Source organism: Dipodomys spectabilis, unplaced genomic scaffold (genome assembly GCF_019054845.1).
Source record: "Dipodomys spectabilis isolate Male_0828 unplaced genomic scaffold, ASM1905484v1 ptg000157l, whole genome shotgun sequence".
NCBI classification, from domain to species: Eukaryota; Metazoa; Chordata; class Mammalia; order Rodentia; family Heteromyidae; genus Dipodomys; species Dipodomys spectabilis.
Window position 1 is genome coordinate 19429621 of NW_024870834.1, and position 21850 is coordinate 19451470.

The following is a 21850-nucleotide window of genomic DNA, read 5'->3' on the forward strand; positions in this document are numbered from 1 at the left end:
TCTGTGCCCCTTGCTGTTTCTCAAGAAACAGTCCTGGCCTGTTGATGATCGAGTCTGGCCTATTCCTTTTCTGTTCTCCATTTTCCCAACACTGAGTAGCTAGGATTACAGACGTGAGCCACCAGTGCATGTCTAGAAAGAAAGGAAACACACACACACAAAACCCAAACAAACACTTCAACTCCAGAGCAGGCCATGGTGCTGAGTCCAATGGAAGTCAGAAGCAGAGCAGGATGAGACAGAGTAGAGGTGTTGGGGACAGACTGAGGCCATCAAAGGACTCCCAAGAAAGTCACTGCAGGGTACTGACTCCAAACAGAGTAGGGGTAGCTGGGTAGATCTCTGGAGGTAGCCTTTTTTCAGGCAGGGGCAGCTGTGAAACACAAAAGCCCCGGAGAGAGAGGTGCCTGTCATGCTCCACGGTTGAGTGAGGTTGGTAGAAGATGAGAAGAAATTGCAGGGGGGCCGAGAAACCAAAGACTTTGGAGGCCTCAGGAGTAAAATGGGAGCCTGTTCAGGGTTTTAAGCAGAGGAGGGATGGAATTTGCTTTGGCAGCCCCTTTTCAATTGCAGGTAGGGCCAAAGAATTTAAACAGACATTTCTCCAAAGAAGATATGCAAATAGCCAACAAACACATGAGACAGGCTCAATATCATTAGCCACTAGGGGAATGCAAATTGAAGCCACAATTCAATATTGCTTCACACCCTCTGGATGGCTGCAATCATAAAGATAACAACAACAAAATTTGGCAAGGATCTGAAGAAGTTGGAACCTTCCTGCATAGTTGATGAGGATGTAAAATGGGGCAGCTCTGTTGGAAAGCAAGTCTGGCAATTCCTCAACAAGTTACACATAGAGTTACCATATGACCCAACAATCCACGCCTACATAACACTCAATAGAGTTGAACACATGTTGACACAAAATGTGTACATAAATTTTGACATTAGCATTATTCATAATAGTAAAAAAGTGGACGTAACCCAAGTATTTATCAACTGATGAATAAATAAAATTATATATACACACATACACACAATGGAATATTACTCAGCCATAAAAAGAATGAAATACTGCCGGACGCTGGTGGCTCACGCCAGTAATCCTAGCTACTCAGGAGGCTGAGATCTGGGCATCTCGGTTTAAAGCCAGCCCAGACAGGAAAGTCCGTGAAACTCTTATTTCCAATAAACCACCAGAAAACCGGAAGTGGCATTGTAGCTCAAGTGGTAGCTTGCTAGCCTTGAGTTGAAGAGCTGAGGGACAGTGCCGAGCCCCAGAGTTGTATGATGCCATTTATATGATGATGTCATTTTTATGATGAAGCCATTTTGTATGAGGTTTCCAGAAGAGGCAAATCCATACAGGCAGAAAGTAGAGGAGGAGGTATATTGGGATTCTTTGAGGTGAGGGTTTAACTGCTCTAATTAGACTATGAACTGCAAAACTGGAAAATACTATGGACCAGTGTACATTTTTATTTTATTTTATTTTTTTATTTTTTTTTATTTTATTTTTGGTCGGTCGCGGGGCTTGAACTCTGGGCCTGGGCGCTGTCCCTCAGCTCTTCAGCTCAAGGCGAGCGCTCTACCACTTGAGCTACAGTGCCACTTCCGGTTTCCTGGTAGTTTATTGGAGATAGAAGTCTCACGGTCTCTCCTGCCCGGGCTGGCTTTGAACCGCGATCCTCAGATCTCAGCCTCCTGAGTAGCTAGGATTACAGGCGTGAGCCACCAGCACCCGGCTAAATATTCTTTTTTTTTTTTTTTTGCCAGTCATGGGGCCTGAGCTTTGGGTCTGGGTGCTGTCCCTCAGCTCTTCAGTTCAAGGCTAGCACTCTACCACTTGAGCCAGAGAGCCACTTCTGGCTTTTTCTGCTTATGTGGTACTGAGGAATTGAACCCAGGGCCTCATGCATGCAAGGCAAGCACTCTACCACTGAGCCACCTTCCCAGCCCAGTGTACATTTTTAAAAGGTATATTTTAACAGAAGAAATTTATATGAACAGTATATCAATAAATATTGAACATAATGAAGGTTGGAGGCGTGGCTGGAGTGATTCAGTGCCTGCCTAGCAAGTACCAGACTGGGAGTTCAAACTCTAGCACTACTACTCCCTAAATTGAATGTAATGGGGGCAGGAGGCGGGGAGTGAAACCTTAGTTCTTGCTTCTCCCTTGAAACTTTGTTTACTGAAAACTTTCCCTAGTACTGGTAGAAAATAAAAGAAAGGCAATGTGGGGAAAAAGAATGAGAGATCACAGTTCAAAGCCAGTCCAGGCAGGAAGGTCCCTGAGACTCTTATCTCTAATTAACCAACAGAAAACCAAAAGTGGAGCTGGGGCTCAGAGTAGTAGAGTGCTAGCCTTGAGCAAAAGAGCTCAGAGACAGCGCCCAGGCTCTGAATGTAAGAAAAGAAGAGAGGGGAGGGGGGAGGGAGGGAAGAAGGGAGGGAGGAAGGGAGAGAGACAATAAGTGGCAAAGGAGAAAGCTAAGAGTGTTCCTGGAGGCCTGGGAGGGAGTGTGTGGAGAGACTATAATCATCTTTCTGGATGCTCCTAATCACTCAACACAAAAGAAGTGAGGACTCACCATGAAGGTTAGCTACCAGAAGATGATCCCTAACTTGACCAAGAGCACTTTCCGAGCTGGGAGACACTCCATTGAAGAGGGTTTAAGGAAGTGTGCCTGAAAACAGACAAGTTTGAGGCTTCTTTCAAGGAGTTTCTCTGCAAAATTAGGGCAGTAGGTAGAGGAAAAAGTGAAAGTGGGGCTGGGAAGGTGGCTCAGTGGTAGAGCGCTTTGCCTTGCATGCCTGAGGCCCTGGGTTCAATTCCTCAGCACCACATAAGCAAAAAGAAAAAAGCCAGAAGTGGTGCTGTGGCTCAAGTGGTAGAGCACTAGCCTTGAGCTGAAGAGCTGAGGAACAGCACCCAGGCCCAGAGTTCAAGCCCCACAACCAGACCCAAAAAAAAAAAAAAAGAGAAAAGAAAAAGTGAAAGCAAGAATATCTTTCGTTTTCTTGTTTTGATTTTTTTTTTTTTTTTTAAAGAGACAGAGTCTCACTGTGCTGCCTAGACTAGCTGGAACTGCTAGGTTCCGTGGATCCTCCTGCTTCCGCCTCCCCAGAAGATAGGAAGAACTACCAATGCTTACCACAGACTCGGTGTTTACCACCTCACCTGGTATTCATTTGCTTTAAGATAAAAGCAATGGCATTGCATTTATATAAGATGTGAATGATCCAGTAAGAAACAAAATTAATTGTGCAGCAAAGGAGGAGAATTGCCAGCATGGTGGTATCCTTGAATAGGTGGTGGGCAGGATTCATGACCAAGGGGGAAGGTTGGCTTCCATGGGGGGCAGAGCAGGTCATCTCTGGTAAGAGGTGGGAGACCTGGCAGGTGTGTGGGCCGGACACTGTGCCACAGCTCCTCAGGGATGGAGAAAGCAGGGGAGGGGTGGGGGTCAGGTGAGGGGAGCGCAGTCAGGGACAGTGTGTGGGACTGCACAGTTCCCTTCGGCTCTCATTGTCTTGCCAATACCTTCTAACCCCCAGGCTAGATCACAGCTAGGCGCTGCTTCTCCCTCTCACACATTCAATCACAAGGAAAGCCCACATCATCTGTTATTTGGTTCTTGTACCCCTCACCAGACCAGGAACCCATGAGGAGCTGAGCAAACCTGTCTAGGCCGTCTTAACCCCTCAATGTCTAGCCCCTTGGGCAGAGTGGACTCTCAATACACAATCATAACTTGTTTAAACGAGTGAAACTCTGAAAACCCTAGACGCATCTGAGTGCTGTCCTGGTCCGCCTGGATTCCCGCAGCAGCCCCTCCTGGCACACCTGGATGACAATACACTTCCTCTGCCCACCCTCACCCCACCCTCCAGGACAGTGCTCACCAACCCCGCCTTCCCCGCCCTCCCCACCCCCACTCCGACCCGCCCCTGCTCCTCACCGCTCAGACCTGTGACTTTAAGGGCTGGCGGAAACCAAGCCTGGCGGTGATTGGTGGTTTATTCTAACGGTGGAGAATGAGATCATCCACAGCCAATGACCGGGCAGCACCGGACAAGACCTCCTCGCCCTCCCGCCCCCACCCCTCCCTGCACCTGACAGGCCGGCACATCTGCGGACCGCTCATCCCGGAGGTGAAGGGGTGGTGTCGGCCAGCCCGCAGGTCTGGCCCCGCGGACCGGACCGAGCTCCTGGCTCGGGCAGGTACGGTGTCTGCCCAGCTCCTCCTTCATCTTTCCCCAGCGAACAGGCCTCCTCCCTCCCGGTGCTCCAGCCCTGCCTTCCCCGGCCGCGCCCCTCCCCGCAGGACCGTGCACCCTGTGCGCCCTGTGCGCCCTGCCCGGGGCCTCGCGGGCTGCACGCGCCGCTTCCCACGGCCAGACCTGAGCCGGCAGGGTGGCCCCGGAACCCAGGCCTCAGGGGCTTGCATGACCCCCAGGGCTGGGCCTATTAGGGAGGGCCGGGTTTCCTTCACCTCCTGCCTGCGTCCTGGCCCGGGCTCAGCCATCCGCGGTTTGGGGAATGTGGGTTTCCTTCCTACCCTTCCCTTCATCCTGTTACTGGTTTCCTCCCAGCCATGAGGTACAGAAAGCCTGGGGTAGGGAGTTCCCAGCCCATCCTTTCCCATTGGCACACATTGGGAAAGGCAAGGTGGCTGCCAGGCTGCAGTGAGGAGCAGAGCAGGGCTGCAGCCCCTACCCGCGCCCGCGCCCTTTCCTCTCCCTCGTCCACTGCCCAAGTCCCCTTAGCCATCTATGTGTGTTACACATTCATGAGGGAGGAGCTCCTGACAGGAAGGCTACACGGCCTCTGGGACAGGAGGAAAGAGCCTCTACAGGGCTGGGCTACCCTGGTCTCTCATATCTAGTGTCCATTCACACCCGGGTCAGCCCAAGCAGAAAAGTCCTTAAGGCTCTCATAGCCAAAATAACTGGAAAGCCAGGTGCTAGTGGCTCATACCTGTAATCCTAGCTACTCAGGAGGCTGAGATCTGGGGATTATGCTTTGAAGCTTGGGCAGGAAAGCCCATAAGACTCTTGTCTTCAATTAATCACCAAAAGGCTGTAAGTGGTAGAGGGCCAACCTTGAGTGAAAAAGTTAAGGGACAGTGCCCAGGCCCTTGGTTCAAGTTCAAGCTCTAGTACCAACACACACATACCACTACCACCACCACTACCACCACCACCACCACCAACAACAGTAAAAAGCAGTGCATGGCTCAAATGATAGAGCACCAGCCAAGCAAGGTAAAGGCCTTGAGTTCAAGCTCCAGTACTGCTAACAAAGAAAGAAACAAACAAAAACCCCAAAATGGCACTGAATCTGCCTCTTAGGCCCAGCAATATGCCAGTTCCCTCCATGAGAGATCTGTACTCATTGACCATGTGGACCACAGGACCACCGAGCCAAAGCAATCCAAGGACAATCCACCCTGGCATGGGAAAGGGCCATTAGGCTGAACCTAAAGGATGAGAGGATCCCATAGGACCAGCAGGAAGGGAGCATGGGCAGGGGCAGGGACCAGTGTGGGCAGCAGCTTTGGAGCAGAGTGTGTGGCCTTCAGGTGTTCAAGGTGCACTAGACAGCAGGCTTGATCTTTGAAGGCCATTTGAAGGCAACTCTGGATCACAGATATCTCCAACTCATTCCAAAACTCAACACAAATACTCGAGGAATTGAATTTGAAAGGTAAGGAAAATAGAGCCTAAGCTGTGATTTTATTGTTTCCACGACTTAGGAAGGATCTGGCTTATGAAGGGACCTTACCTACCTTACCTACCATAGCTCCAATCTTCCACTTCTCAGAAGAGAATATTCATCTTCCCAGTATCCAGTGGAGAAAAGCAGGGTGTAAATAGGAACATTGCGCCCTCTTGCATTTGGTTCATTACAGATTCCAGCCTCACGGCAGCAATGAGCCTGGTGGCCTGTGAATGCCAGCCTGGCCCCAGCCTGGAGGCTGAGCCCTGTTCACGAGCAAGATCCCAGACTTCTGTGTACCTGGAACAGATCCGCAAGCAGGTAGCCACCGGGACACCTGACATGACCAAGCGTGACTACCTGGTGGATGCTGCCACACAGATCCGCCTGGCCCTGGAGCGTGATGTTAGTGAGGACTACGAGGCTGCCTTCAACCATTACCAGAATGGTGTGGATGTGCTGCTCCGGGGTGTGCATGGTAGGACTGGGCCAGGCAGGGACATGGAGGTGGGGGGTGGGGGGCGGAGAGAAGAGTCAGGGTAGGAATGACTGGGCCTCCACGTAGGGCAATAATAAAAACTAGCATCTGCTATCTATTATTAGGGCCTTGCCTATATTGACTCATTGGAGCATCATAGCAATAGAAATTACTAGATTTATTATTTATTTATTTAAGTAGTAATTGGGTTTCAAGTCAGGGCCTTGAACTTGCTAGTCAAGTGCTCTACCACTTGAGCTACGCTCCGTCAGTTTTGCTTTTAGTTATTTTTCAGGTAAGAGGTCAAGTTTTTGTCTGGGTTAGCCTCAGACTATGATCAACCTATGCCTCCCGTGTAGTTGGAGATACAGAAACATACCGCCACATCCAGCTTTTCATTGAAATGGGGTTGAAATGGGGTCTTGTCAGCTTTTTACCTAGGATGGCCTCAAATCGTGATCCTCCAGATCTTCATCTCTTGAGTAGCTGGGATTACAGGCATAAACTACCAAATAGGGTCCTGAATTACTAAAAAAAAAAAAAAAAAAAGGTGTGCACTAATTACATGTATATAAAAACAATCTTTCTTCCATTCTTTTTTTTTTTTTTTTTTGAGACGGGCTTCTCTTGCTCAGACTGTCAGACTGGTCTCAAAATCCTGGGTTCAAGTGATCCTCCCACCTCAACCTTGTGACCTGAGTCGCTGGAACTGCAAGAGCACGCACACTGTGCTGGCCAGGAACTATTTTAGATATTCATTGTCTATGAGAAAATGGGGCATGGGGCCGTTGAAGAGCCTGCCATGGCTCTGCAGCTAGCAGGGGGCACAGCTGGGCTGGAGTTTTGCCTCTGCTCACTTAGGGTATGCTCGGCTGCCCTGGAGCTGGGCTGGATGACCATCCTCTGCGAACTTGCTCTCAGCTCCAGGGAGATGGCTGACTGGTGAGCAGGTAATGTGTAATTATAGTCCCAGATGGAAGGACAATGAAGTAGACATACAAGGAGCAAAGAGAGAAACTGAGGCCAAACTAGGTCAGCCTGGGACATTTTCTAGAAGAGCAAACAAATATGAATGACGAGGAACAGCCATGCATTGTCCAATGGAGGGCCGGGGAGAGTTCCAGGGAAAGCAGCTCAAGGTTGTCAGGGAAGAATGAGGCATTTCCATGTATCCGGGCAGTGGCTGGTGCTATGGCCAATTTAACCCCCTGAAGGCCTCATGGCCAGGCTGTGGGTAGAAGTCACTCACCCTGACTCCCCATTTCTATGCTCCTGCAGAAGAGACCCCACAAACCAGGGGCTTCAGGACTGTCCTATGCATTCCTTTGTCCTGGCTTTTGTCATTCTGGGCATCAGAAATAGAGAAAACAGTACTCTCCAGAAACTTCCATCTCTATCTTCTGAAAAAAAAAAAAAAAAAAAAAAGGCTGTGGAAATCCATGCCCTGTGCCTTTCCAGGGGTTGAGGGCAGATGTGGGTACCAGCTTTACAGTGCAGTAGGCTGAGGGGTAGCTGTGGTTCCTAGCATCCTTCTGCCTTATTTTTCCTCTCCTGCTTGTTTTCTACCCCAGAGCAAGACGGGGCAGAATCTGCTGAAGCAGCCTTAGAAATAGGAGTAATAGGGCTGGGAATGGGCTTAGTGGTAGAGTGCTTGCCTTGCATGCATGAAGCCCTGGGTTTGATTCCTCTGTACCACACAAACAGCCAGAAGTGTAGCTGTAGCTCAAGTGGTAGAGCGCTAGCCTTGAGCTGAAGAGCTGAGGGACAGTGCCCAGTCCCCGAATTCAAGCCCCAGGACTGGCAATAAATAAATAAATAAATAAATAAATAAGAAAGAAATAGGAGGGGCTGGGAAGGTGGCTCAGTGGTAGAGCGCTTGCCTTGCATGCAGGAGGCCCTGGGTTGGATTCCTTAGCACCACATAAACAGAAAAAGCCAGAAGTAGCATTGTGGCTCAAGTGGTAGAGCGCTCGCCTTGAGCTGAAGAGCTGAGGGACAGCGCCCAGGCCCAGAGTTCAAGCCCTATGACCAACAACAACAAAACAAAAGAACGAAAGAAAGAAAAAAGAAAAAGAAAAGGAATAGGAGCCATCTGCTGTGGAGGGCAGAGGGTGGTGAGTGGAAGATGGCCCTCAGCCCTCCAGCAGGGTGAGGGAGCAGAAATAGACCCGATGACCCTCATCCCCCACACAGTTGACCCCAACAAGGAGCGATGCGAGGCAGTCAAGCTGAAAATCACCAAGTACCTGCGGCGGGCTGAGGAGATTTTCAACTGCCACCTGCAGCGGACACTGGGCAGCGGAGCCAGCCCAGACTCGGTGAGGATGCCCCTTGCGCATCTGGCTGCAGGACAGGAGAGGTAGTGGAAGGTGTGAGTCTGAAGTGTGTGCCAGGGCTTCCCTCCTGTCCTCTGTTCCCCCATTCTCCCATACCCTCCTGGTTCATTCATTCTCAGGTCCTGAGAATCATGCCCTGGCCAGCTTCGTGCCGTCCCAGAGCATTTGGCGCATGTGTACATGTACAGCCCACAGCTCCATATGGCTTGCATGTGTGCATACGCACAAAGCCTCCAGATTGTGTTTTTGTTGTGAGTGCATACACTGTGAGTATTTGAAAGACACATATACCCATGAGTGAATGCATATGTGTGCCCAGAACTCTCCCCATGAATCCAGATGCTTGTGGCTCACATCTGTAATCCTAGCTACTCATGAGGCAGAGATCTGTGGTTCAAGGCCAGCCTGGGCAGGAAAGTCTGTGAGACTCTTAGATCCAGTTAACTACCAGAAAATTAGAAGTGATGCTGTGGCCCAAAGTAGTAGAGCACTAGCTTTGAGCAAAAGAGCTCAGAGATCGAGCCCAGGCCCTGAATTCAAGCCCCATGACCTATTACAAAAACAACAATAAAACTCTCCCCATATGTTTTTTCCTGACCAGTGGGCACTTGATGGGGATTGAAGATGCATACACAGATGTCATGCCCATAGGTTTGCCCAAGCATATACAACGTATCCTCCTGTGTGCATAGGCTCTTTCCTCAAAGCAGGTGGCTGGTGTATACTCTGATACCGGCAGGCTCTCCAGTTAGTCCCCTCCCCATCCAGGCAGTTATCTGTTTCCTGTAGACTAGGCTTTTGGGAAGGGACTTCTGGATCTTGGAGGGATGGGTAGAGGTCAGCCTGGCTACCCTGAACAATATGAGCCCCAGGATTCAAGATCAGGAGCCCCTGCCCAGGGCTCAGGGAGGCCGCTGTGGCTGAGGCTAGCTGTGGCGTGGCTTTCTCCTCTGCAGGGCTTCAGCAGCCTGAGGCTTCGGCCCATCCGCACGCTGAGTTCTGCTCTGGAGCAGCTGAGGGGCTGCAGGGTGGTCGGGGTCATCGAGAAGGTGAGTGAATAGATATCCGAGGCATGGGAGGGGAGGCGAGGGGAGGCTCGTGGTGTACAATCAGCAGCGGTGGGCTAGGACAGGGGTGTGGAATGAGGAAGGGGGTTTGTAGCAGCTGTCTGCATGCCTCCAGGGGTTAATGGGCCAGGACGGCCGTGGAGTCCAGCAGCCCCTTCTTTCCCTCACCCCCAACACACACCATTTTTGTTGTGAAAAGGAAAACAAGGGGAATGAGAAGAGGCAGGCAGCTCCCTCTCTACAGCCTCAGGCTCAGACACAGAAAACCCACAGAAACCACAGGAGAAGCTGTACCCAGGGCACCCTGCCAGCCCTCACTGCCCTGCCCACTCCCACTTCCCACAAGCCTCCGCCCTGCATTCACTCTGCAGCCCAGAATTGCTCCTGAGCACTTCTTCCTGGGGCTAGGAGGTGATCGGCTCCAGAGACCTGCCTGGCAGAGGGCCCAGGCTGGCCTGTGTTTCAGGGGCCTCTGCCCTTTCTCTCCATGTCCACACACACTCATCCTGACTCCATTTTGTGCCTTTTCCCTTAATTCAGAGCAGACAGGAAGATAGGTGATAGCCCAGCCCTCATTAAAGTGAGGGGTCCGAGGGACAAGCAGGTCAAATGACTGTTGAGCCAGTATCAGAGTCTCCTCTGCCCCCACCCCAAGGCTCCCAGAGTAGTCGCTAAAAGTTCTTTCACAAACTGGCCATTTACGAAGATCATCTGGGGAACTTCCTCAAAATATAGATATTTGGGCTCCACCCTAGACCTGTGGAATCAGAATTTTTAGAGTTGAACTCAGGAGTTTATCATTTAAAACACTTGGATGATTTTTGATGGATTGGGGTGGGGGGGGAGAATCATGAAGAGACACTAGCATATGCTCCCACCCCCTCACCCCCATGCAAGTGGGTGGCATCCTGTCTGGAGGGGCAGGCCATTCATCAGGTAGCCATGGGCAAATCCCCTCACTATGCTGAGCTTTGATTTCCTTATTGGTAAAGTGAAGTGGGAATTCTCCCTCCAAAGGGGTGATCTGGGAAGAAAACAGAAATGATTTTGGGAAAGGCCTGGCACATACTGAGACATTTAATGCATGTTTGATGGTTCTCAGTGAGAGCCACAAGAATGAGTGAGCAAGCACAAGCCCCCATCTCCAGGCCTTGCTCCAGCTGCTTCTCCTGGCACTCTGGAATAGGCCCCAGACTGCGAGCAGAGGCCCAGCCTGCCTCCATCTGCCTCAGTCCCCCTCCCCCTCAGTGGCCACATCCTGACCTTGGTCAAGCATAGCCACTCCCAAGGATAGGCTGTCAGGAGTGACTGACACCATCCTTCTGAATGATACCCTGCAGAAGCACAGGTGTTAATGGTGAGCAAAGTTCCTAGTTGGACGTGTTTGGGAAGCAGTGAATGAATGTTCTATTACTTTATATTTTTGTTCTAGGAGTTCTCAGAGTTCTTAGGCTGCAAATCTATACTGTGACACACAGAACTTCCTGATTTGTTTGACACCAGAACATGCATATATTTGCAAAGTGCTTTAGATTGCTTTTATACCTTCATTTTGGTGGTCGTGGGGTTTGTGCTTGTGAGGCTGGCAGTTTACTGCTAAGCCGTGCTCCCTCCCTGAGCAAAGCTTTTTAGACATGCTGTACTCTGAGGGCTACCTACTGGGAAAGTACAAATTAAGGCTAAACCTGCACTGCCCTCTTTTTCCTTTCCACCTTTTTTGGGGTACCCAATTGATTGACTCTAGCTCCCTCCTGAGATCCCTTTCTCTGGGTTGTGCCCAAGCCAGGAACAACACTTTCCCCAAATTAGGAAAAGTGTTAGGACCACTGGGCCCATTCCACCACGGCTCTGCCCAGGCAGATCCAGGTAGCGAGGCAGTGCTGGCCAGCCCTGAGCCCAGGAGCTGGGCATGCAAGGCTTGTTCAGCTCCGTCCTGGCATGCCCAGGACGTAAGCAACTGTTGGGAGTCACTGGAGCAGGCAGGGGGTCTCCAGGAGCTGTAGAGATGCTGGCAGAGTGAGTCCCTAAGCCAGAGAGTAGGTAGACAAGCAAGATACCTGAGGGTCTGTCCTCAGGGAGCCTGGGGACAGGACAATGTCCCCCCATTTGTACTGAACCTCTGGGAGCCAGGGCCTGAGTTGGGCATGGGGAAGAAAAGGGCATCTGAGTTCCTTATTTTACTTGGCTCAAACACAGGGTGGTTTTTTGTTTGTTTGCTTTTGAATTGTTACCAACATTCTCAAACGTGAAGATTTCATATAAAAAAATACAGATTTCCATATCTCCTGAACAACCAGAAGATCTGGACATGTGGAGTTCACATTCTCCCCTGGCAACAGGGAGCCCAGGAGCGGGGATGCTCAGCCCTTCCCTCCCTCCACCCCTACTACGCTCACATGTTTGGTCCCTGTGAGCCTTTGCGTTGGAAGGTTTTGGACTTGTTGCTCCATGAAAAACTCCTCCTAAGACTTAAGATTCTTTGTGTATCCTTAAAGAAAAGAAAGACATTTCACCAAAGCTTTATTCCAGTGTCCCAAGGATTCAATGGGTTTAAAAATAAAGAAGACACCTTTCTTTAAAGGTTGGAGCAGTACTCATAATTGCCATCCATCTTCCCTGTCATAAGGCCCACCTCACATTTGTGAGGTACATTCCCAAAGGCCTATGGCCTTGCAGTAACCCTAGAATGAAAAGTATTACGAGGCAGGGCCAGATGCCTATTCTGGCTTCTTGAAGAAAAATGATCCTCCTATCTCAGCTACTCAGAAGCAGAGATAGGAGGATCATTTTTCTTCGAGAAGCCAGAACAGGCAACACAACAACAAATAAAAGTTACCAAAACTATCTTAAGCAACAAATGGGCCAGGCACTGGTAATTGACACTAGTAATCCTAGCTACTCAGGAGGCTGAGATCTGGAAGATCACGGTTCTCAGCCAGACAGAAAAAATCCTAAAGAACCCATCTCCAAAATAACCAGCAGAAAGCCAGTCTAGAGGTGTGGCTCGAGTAGTAGAGTGCTAGCTAAGGAAGCAAGCCAACCAATCATGAGGCCCTGAGATCAATCTCTGAGCAGGGTGATATATACCTCTAATCCCTGCTAACCAGGAGATGAAAGTCCAAGGCTCATGGAGAGGCATGAAAGCTCTGAACAACAACAACAAAAGCTAAAAACAAAAACAAAAATCTACCACAAATCCATCAGACTGTTCAGGACAGTAGTCACCAGTCATATAAGACTATTTGCATGAATTAAAGTCAAGGATTCTGAGTCTTCAGTGTTCTAGCTCCATTTCATGGGCTCCAACACTACATGAAGCTACTGGCTTCTCCACCAGACAATGTGGAAATGAAGGATTTCATCATGGCGGAAAGTTCAGTTGGACAGTGTTGCATTATGATACTAATTATCTTCCAGAGAATGAAAATGGGATTCATGGAAGGCAAGCAGTAGGTGGTCTCTGTTTCCCAAGCCACTACGCAAAAGAAAGAGATTTTTTTTTCTTGTTTGGTTTCATTAATGGGAAAATGCTCCCTCTAATATACTTTTGAGATATAATGAAAGAGAAAGGAGTTTGAATCTGGAAAAAAACAACTCTCAGCATCCTCATGAACTCTAAGATAATCAGTTAATGTTTAAATCTAGTTTCTTCTAGACAACTAGGTTTAAATGTGTGTTTTTTTCAAACACAATTGTTATTATGTATGGGACAAATTGTATTTCTGGCTCTCTCGTAATTTTGGACTGTAAGTCAGAGGGCCTTGCCCAGCACAAGGTGGCGGGGAATCCCACTTGGCGAAGCCTGGGGGGGAATTATGGGAGGTGTCAGGGCCTGTGGGAAACTCTGTTCTCCTAAATGACTTTAGAATTCTCTGCCTTTCTTTTTCAAACATTGCCTAAGTTTGGTCAGAAAGCCAAGGCCAGGCTGGCTTCTATCTCTAGCTGTTGGAGGGGAGACCTCTAGTGGTCAAAAGGGCCAGCTCCCAAGTGCTGCAGCCAGGGCCTGGGCCTTTCCAGTCCCCATTTTACTGATAGGAAAAGTGAGGCTCAGAAGGGAAAGCACTTGCCAACATCATCTGATTGTGTGTCCAGTTAAACCTGCAAGCTCTGGGGTTGAACCTGTCTGGATTCAAATCCTGACTCTACCACTTTGCAGTAGTGAGACCATGGAAAGGCAATATCGCCTCTCTGAATCTCCATTTCTTCATCAATAGAATGGATCACTAGTAATTCTTACCAGTAGAGTTGTGGGAATAAAATCAAATAACCTCGGCAACTACTTAGCACAGAGTAAGCACTTGGTATCCTATGTTGATTTTTGTCTATAGCACATTGACCATTGCTGAGGATCGTGAGGGTTTGTGCTTCGATTGTCTGCTTTAATCAACATCCCTACCCCACTCCCAAGAACCTCTGAAGGAAAACTGTTATGACCCCACTTTGCAGGTTAGAAGAACAAAGTTTCGAGAAGTCATGTGACTTCATAGAGAGGCTGTTTATGGCCACAATGAACAGTGGCAAACAGAAGTTGGGCATTTGTGATTCCTGTTTGGTTGTAGGAAAAGAAAAATAAAATCAGTTCATTTGCCCAGGGCTCTAAACCCAGGGTCCTTTTCCCTACACCATCTGAGGCTGCGGCTCTCACCCCCGCCCAGTGTCCTGGCCTCGGGGCCTGCCTCCCACTCCCCTCTCTGGCCAGCCGAGGCCCTCCCTGGGGAATGTCCTGCCAGGCAGGCCAGTGGCCAAGGAATGGGCATACTGGGGTGCTGTCTGGCTTCTTCATGTCCTCATCCACGCAAAATCGTCTGCCTTCCTGATCTGATACACCTTTGCCCCTCATAGAGCTGGGTCCTTGCCTGCCTACAGAGGAAAGGGCAGACTGCAAGAAGCCCTGCGGAGGACAGCCTCCACATAGGACTTGATCATTTTATTGAGACAAATCCTTGCACACGCTAGCCTTGAATTCCTGGCTCAAGCAATACCTCTGCCCCTGAGTAGCTGGTATGCACAACCATGCCTGGCTTAAGAGAAGACTTTATTTCAAAGAAGGGGAAACAGGAAGGCCTGGAGAGACACCTGAAAAACATGCCAAGCCCAGGACCGCTCGGCTCACACTGAAACTACACTCTCAGAACCCTGGCTTTCTTCCTTGAAGAATAAGGAACAGAGGAGGTGCTATCTTCAGTCCCTGCAAGACAGTGGGATGTTAATCTTCCCTTCCCCTTCAGGGAGAGGAGAGGCATTCTTTTCTTTCTTTCTTTTTTTTTTGTCATTGTGGGGCTTGAACTCTGGGCCTGGGCATTGTCCCTCAGCTCTTCAGCTCAAGGCGAGCGCTCTACCACTTGAGCCACAGTGCTACTTCAGGTTTTCTGCTGATTAATTGGAGATAAGAGTCTCATGGTCTTTCCTGCTTGGGCTGGCTTTTAATCATGATACTCAGATCTCAGCCTCGTGAGTAGTTAGGATTACAGGCGCGAGCCACTGGTGCCCGGCATGGAGAGGTATTCTTACATGGGATCCTCCTGGCCCCATGCACCCTGAGTATGTGGAGGACTCATGCAGGACTGTGGGAATACAGAGCTGGACAGGGTCTTGCCCTTGTAGTGCTTACAACCGGGGGTGGGGGGTGGGGGTGGGGTAGGTTAGGCAATGAGGCTACCAAAGGTGAGCGAGAGAATACAAGAGATGGCAGCAGTCCCTGGATACTGCATGGAGGGACCCCAGAGCTGTGGGTGAGCAGGCTGGGATGGGTGTTGGCCCCGGGGGGAAGAGGGGTGTACTCCCTGCCCTGTCTCTGGGTGAGTTGACTTGGTGGAGGAAGCGGGGGGCTTCGGCATGGATCCCTGGAAACTAGCGTGTGGCTTCTGGACTTTGACAGGTGCAGCTGGTCCGGGACCCAGCCACTGGAGGGACCTTCGTAGTGAAGGCACGTGCTGCCCAGCCCCAGCTGTACAGTATAGTACAGTCCAGTCCTCCCCTTGGGATCCCCCTCAAAGCTCTGGAACATTCTCCCAGAATGTGCATGTGGAATTCATGTCCCCCCAAATCCAAAAGCTGCTCGTTCTATTCTGAGCATGGGCTCTGCCTCCTAGATAGACCCCCCCACACACACACACCTCATACTCACACACACACTCATACTTGCACACACACACAAACATCATCTTTGGCCAGAAGGGTGGAGGAGCTTGAGAGAAAAGAGGGGAGGACCAGGTCAGGAATTGGGGGAAACAGCTGCTCCTCAGAATAGCTCCCACTTCTTATCTGAGTACTCCCCAATGCCAGGGCTGCAGGACTGTCCCCTAGCAGCCGCTGCTTCTGGCCTTGTCCTCAGCTGATCTTCCTCCCTGACTGCTCCCCAGAGCTTGCCCAGGTGCCACATGGTAAGCCGGGAGCGGCTCACCATCATCCCACACGGAGTCCCCTACATGACAAAGCTGCTGCGGTACTTTGTGAGCGAGGACTCCATCTTCCTGCACCTGGAGCACGTACAAGGTGAGGGGCCCTGGCAACAGCTCTGGCATTTGGGGTTTTAGAGTCACCTTCCTTCTTAAAACAGTGGGCCCCGGGGAGGAGTGTGGCTTTCTCCTGATGTGGGGCACAGCTGCGGAAGCTCGTGTTGCTGGTGGCAGAGGCAAGCCATTGTGGGCCTCCATGTGATGCCGGAGGAGCGGGAGATATTCTGGAGAGGAGGGCCACGCCACAGGCAGGGGAGAGGGGTTGTTTGCAGCTCTCTCCTTCCCCACAGTGTCCTCTGGTCTCCGCTCTTTTCACTTTTCTGGTAGGTGGTCCCCCTAGGATGACTGAAGCTGTATGGACTAGAATTGGGTCACGTGGTAGATATTCACTCATGATCATAGTAATTTCCAGAATATCCCTGGATCATGATGTGGAGTCATTGGAGATGTGGCCTTTGCATTTCGTTAGATCGTTTTCCCTAAAACAAAATTGAAGTTATGATATGAAAACTGTAGTGAATCCACCACGCCAACCAAAGCTACTGATAATGAATACAGGGCGTAGGGCAGGGCTCAGCAATATGGGCCTGCCTAGCAAGTGCAAGGCCCTGAGTTCACACTCCAGTACTACAAACATATAAACACCAATAAATACATTTAGGGTGTGCAGTCCCTAAACAGCTCTCTGAGGGCAGGCAGATTAATAAGAAGAGAGGGAGGGGTAGGGGTAAAGAAGCCACACAGAGGGGTCGTGCCCCAGATGGAGGAAAGGGGAAATGGGCCTCGTCCTGGTGTCCACGCTCCTTTTCCTCCCTTCCCTCTGCCCCACCCAGGAGGCACTCTGTGGTCCCACCTGCTCTCCCAGGCGCCACCCCAACATTCTGGCCTCAGATCTGGCTCTACTCAGGAGAAGTCAAAGCTGGACAGTCGCCTCAGCCTCCTGACCTCAGCACGGCTCTCCCCAGGCTACACTGTGAGGCAAGACAGGATCCTTCTGGAACCTTCTCAGACTTCTCAGAGGCTTCCTCCAGCCAGGGAGCTCCCACCCCTCAGACCCTTCAGAGAGGCTGACAGCGAGTCCATGGCCAGGACCGGCACTGCCTGCTCCTCCCGTCCCACAAGGGCACCGGGTGGCCACTGGTACCTTCAAGCCAGGAGGACTGGCCAGAGCTCAGACCCTGGGCCCCCTCGCGGACTCCTTTGGGTTCGTGAAGGGGCTAGCCGGGTACTGGGGGGCTGTGGCCGAGGCAGAGGTCACAGCCCCCCTTCGGTGGACAGAGCCTGCTGGGCGGGTGGTGAGGCTGTGTGGTATGTGAAGGAGGAGCGGGTGAAGCAGTGGGCAGCCGAGATGCTGGTGGCATTGGAGGCACTTCATGAACAAGGGGTGCTGTGCCGGGACCTCAATCCTCGGAACCTGCTCCTGGACCAGGCAGGTAGGAACCCAGGCCATTCTACCCCTACCCCACAGGAGGGAGCCCCCACCCCCACTCCCGAGTCAAGGGGACCTTAGAGGTTATGTGCCACTTTCCTCACCTGCACCCAGTTCACACAGGATTCTGCCTGAGCCTGGGCGGCCCTTCCCGTGAGGTAGAGTAGCTCCCAGAACACCCTGGGAGCCCCCGGGCCATGATCTGCCCTGCATGGCCTTTGGCTCCTGCTGAGTGCCTGTTGGGAAGCCCTGGGACTGAATTCTCCATGCCAGCTACTCTGCGATGCCACCCTCAGCCTTTGTCCCTCACCCTTTCTCCTTACACACGCTGGATGAGAAGGTCACATCCGGCTCACATATTTTGGCCAGTGGTCGGAAGTGGAGCCCCAGTACAGCAGGGAGGCCGTGGACCACCTGTACAGCGCCCCAGGCAAGAACGGAGCGGGTGGAGGGTGGCCCTTGATATTGGACACCTCTGTATGGGTTGAGTCTGGGGACTGAGGGCAACATGAATGGGCAGGGTCTGCTAGCATGGAAATGGACAGTCCTGGGTGAGGGAGAGATGTCTGTTTTCTTGCTCCTGCAGAAGTTGGGGGCATTTCTGAGCTGAGTGAAGCTTGTGACTGGTGGAGCTTCGGGTCACTACTCTATGAGCTGCTGACAGGAACCGTGAGTAGCTGGGCAGGGCAGAAAACTTTACTGGGTGCCACTGAATGCTGGGTAAGCAGGATTCAGTCTTATTAGCCAGAATCTCGAGAGAGCTGCCTGGTTCTCTAAGATCTGGCCAATTGGCCTGGATGTCCTGCACACTACAGGCCACTGGAGACACAGGAAGTCACTTTAATGAAGCCACAGGCACATAAGAGTATCCCAAACACATTATCTCAACTTTTGTGAGAGTGGAGTTGGGATGGTTAGGAAAGTTTCTGGAAGGGTGTGTCTAGGACTTAGGTTTAAAGAGAAGATAGCATATGACACAGCCCTCCTTCCCTGGATCATCTCCTGAATTCCCCCCCCCCACTTCCTTGACCCTCCCCCCCCCCCTTACTCCTCCTGCCCTTTTGGCTGGAGGATTGGATAGAGTCTTTCATCCAGGTCAGCAGCTGCCCTGTCCCTGTCCAGTCTGGGTCAGCCAAGAACTCAAGGACCTCCCTATAAACTATGTTGCTCAAAACGATGCCTGGCCTTTAACCTCTGCCCAGATGAGCTCAGCACTACATCTGCGGCCAGTTGGGTTGGGAAGTAAAGAAGAGGCCAAACTGCATTTGAGTAGAAAACAGCTGGAATGGACTCCTTATGACCTCAAGTCCACAGCTGTCTCATCCCTCCTGGCTTTCTCCTACTTTTGTCCCAAACCCAGGCCTCTGAGAACCCTATCTGCAAATACCGACCTTCCCTCCTCCCACCACAGCTCTCCTGACCTTTCTCCTGGATGCTTTCCTTACCTCCAGACTGTCTGCTCTCCCAAGTTGCATATACCTTTGGGCACAGAGAGGACCTGCTTTCTTCTGTCACCACATCCCTGCCTTGGCCTTGATAGCAGCCTGCCGTGGCCCGCTGTCAAATGAGTAGCTTGTGAGGGCTTTTTTTTTTTTTTTTTTTTTCCTAAGTAGACAAGTTCCAGTGCTGTTCCAGATAGCGTTCCCACCCAGATTACAACCCAAGATTGTTGTTTCTAGCATCAATTCCAGGACCCAGAGGGACCCAGGTTCAAATCCTGACCTCAGAACAAGGCCCCTTTCCTCTGAACCTGCTTTCTTGTCTTTAATGGATATAGGTATTTCAGGGACATGGCTCAGTGTCTGGCACACAATAAATCACAAGGCAGCGACCAACATCACGAATCACCAACCGCATGGAATGTGACACTGGGGCAGGTGGCGGGGCGGGGGTGGGGGTGGGGGTGGGAAGAGGGAACCAGGGGAGCCACTGGAAGACTTCCCTGGGATCCTCTCTTCAGAGATCCCTCTTTGTGTCCCACCCCCATCCCCAACCCCCACCAGGCACTGTTCCAGATCCACCCCTCAGGATTCCAGGCACACACCCAGCTCCAACTACCTGATTGGCTCAGTCGCCCAGCAGCCTCCCTGCTGACTGAGGTAAGGTACAGCCTGGCCTAGAGGAGCTGGCTTCTTGGCCTGTGGGTAAGGAAGGAGGGATAGAAGCCCCACAATTGTGTGTGTGCTGTATCTGTTGATGTGGGGGCTACAAAACAATAGGGCAACAAATTTCTATGCACCAGTGGTCAACCATCAGCAATATCCCTCTGAGGGAAAATGAAGTTATGAGCTGGGCTTGCAGAGTCTTAAGTCCCCTAAAGTTATGGTAACTGAAGTCCCTGAAACTTGGCCCCTGTCTCTGCCAGAGTGCTGACTGGCCTCTCCCTCCACAGCTGCTGCAGTTTGAACCCAAGCAGCGCCTGGGTGCCGGAGGGGCTGGTGCCAGACAACTCAAGTCCCACCCCTTTTTCAGGTCGATCCAGTGGAGCAGGCTGGTGGGGTAACAGGAGCGTTGGTGGGGTCGTGGAAGCAGCTGGCCTGCAGTCCATCCCCTGCCTCGCCTGTCGTCCCTCTCAGCAATGGGCTTTAGAACATAGGGAAGTTGTCTTTCCTGATCGGCCTGGCCTTGGGCCTCCAAAGCAATGATCTCCACTGTCCCTGGAGAAGTTCCCAAAACTGCAGAGAGGAGGCTGCATGGTGAGGCCCACACCTTAAAGCCGCTTGAGCCTTTTACAACATCCACAGACATCTGTTGGGCACATTCCTTGTGCCTGATGCCAGTCTGTCAAAGGGCACCTCTGCTGCTGTGCTCAGAGTGACTGACCACTTGCAGCAACCCAAGCTTGGTGCCTCGCTTGGGACACCAAGTGATGTAGGATGCTGATCTTAAACCTGGACTGTGCTGGCTGTTCACTGCAGTCATGTAACTCCCAGAGGGGCAGGAAGAGGGTGGGTGAGGCAGGGAAGATCTGTGGTGTGGGAAGATTAGGGACAGGATGATCTGCTCCCTGTTTCTGGTCATATTTCTGTTTTGATTCAGACTTGAGAACAAAAAAGAGGGAAGTTTTAAGAAGTAAGGTGTAAAGGAGCCATGGTGGAAGGGGAGGCCCGCGCTCTGCCCCAGCTGGCCCCGAGGGGCTGAAGCAACTCAGCCAGGTCATGCCCATCCCCTTCTCAGGCCTTGGCTGTTTATCATTCTGAACTTTAATCATGAGGTTCTGCTCAATTTACTATCTTCTCTTACTCCCAATTGGAGAAACCACAAAACATGAGCAGATTATCCACACTTTCAGCCAAACCTAAGATGTTTCTGGTCTCTGAAGAACTGTGTTCAGTGGGCTCCTCAAAATCAGCCCCTCCTCCGGTTTGAGGGCTTCCCCTATTATTGGGGTACACTACACTCCTTGTCCCAGAGCTAAAGTCCTACTAGACCTCTGTCCCTAGCTCCCAGCGGCACTTCTGACACTACTCATCAGTTGGGGAATCTAGCCAGATACTTGTGTCCTGAGACTATGGCTCCTCTGACTCCTCTACTTCTCAGGTTGAGGAAAAGCAGTCTTTCTTGTGCCCCATAGCCCACATCCTGAATGGCCAGAGGTTTGCCCATCTTCTAATAAAGCCTGCTCTTCTTTTGGTGTCCCTGTATCATTAATGCAGCAAAAGTGGCCTAGAGGAAGGAGCAGATTCTAAGTCTCCACTAGAGATTCAAGAGAGGGTGGAGCCTTGCTAGGAGGCTGCCTAAGCCTCCTAGCATGGGAAGCACTGACTGGGCTTTTCAGGAAAAAGCCTTTAAAGTCTCATGGTGTCTGAGGGAACTCCATGGAACTGGTTGTCTGTAAGCTTAACCCACGGGACCTAGAGCCTACCTGCTACAAATATATGTTCCTTCTGCATTTACCTATCAGACCAGACCACTTCCAAGCACAGCTTCATCAAATGTGAGGGACTTCTGGCTCTCATCCAGTCACACTGCACATCTGGTACTCTGTTGGGCCCTCAGCTTAGAATCCTGTGGTCCCAGCCCTGATTAAGATTGACCATTCAGTAAAATGGAGATAATGGCTATTTTATAGTTTACTAGAATAACTAAAGCTTATGTCACCGAGTCCTAGATCTGACAGATTAAAGTTCTTTTTATTAAATCCACCTACCAGTTCCTACTTTCTCAGTTCCTTTTTTTGTTGGTTGTGGGGCCTGAACTCTGGGCCTAGGGCCTGTCCCTCAGCTCTTCAGCTCAAGATTAGCACTCTACAACTTGAGCCACAGTGCCACTTCCGGCTTTTTTTTTTTCTGCTTATGTGGTACTGAGGAATCAAACCCAGGGCCTCATGTATGCAAGGCAAGCACTCTACCAC

At 50.9% G+C, this 21850-nt stretch overlaps 1 protein-coding gene across 3 annotated transcripts; it reads left to right on the forward strand.

Annotated features, from left to right (window-relative positions):
- Window positions 1-4132: 4132 nt before the first annotated feature.
- On the forward strand, window positions 4133-21362 carry Rps6kl1 (ribosomal protein S6 kinase like 1). 3 transcript variants are annotated; one of them, XM_042692648.1, is made up of 11 exons: window positions 4133-4231; window positions 5922-6206; window positions 8400-8524; window positions 9499-9591; window positions 15488-15535; window positions 15972-16104; window positions 16901-17500; window positions 17837-17926; window positions 18083-18165; window positions 19500-19595; window positions 19889-21362. In XM_042692648.1, the coding sequence occupies exons 2-11, from the start codon at window positions 5942-5944 to the stop codon at window positions 19997-19999; spliced, it is 1644 nt and encodes a 547-aa protein (XP_042548582.1). In that variant the 5' UTR covers window positions 4133-4231; window positions 5922-5941; the 3' UTR covers window positions 20000-21362. The 3 variants fall into 3 exon arrangements, with proteins under 3 accessions (XP_042548582.1, XP_042548583.1, XP_042548584.1); XM_042692649.1 differs by having other exon boundaries at window positions 17033-17500; XM_042692650.1 differs by lacking the exons at window positions 19500-19595; window positions 19889-21362 and adding an exon at window positions 19274-19362.
- The last annotated feature ends 488 nt before the right edge of the window (window positions 21363-21850 follow it).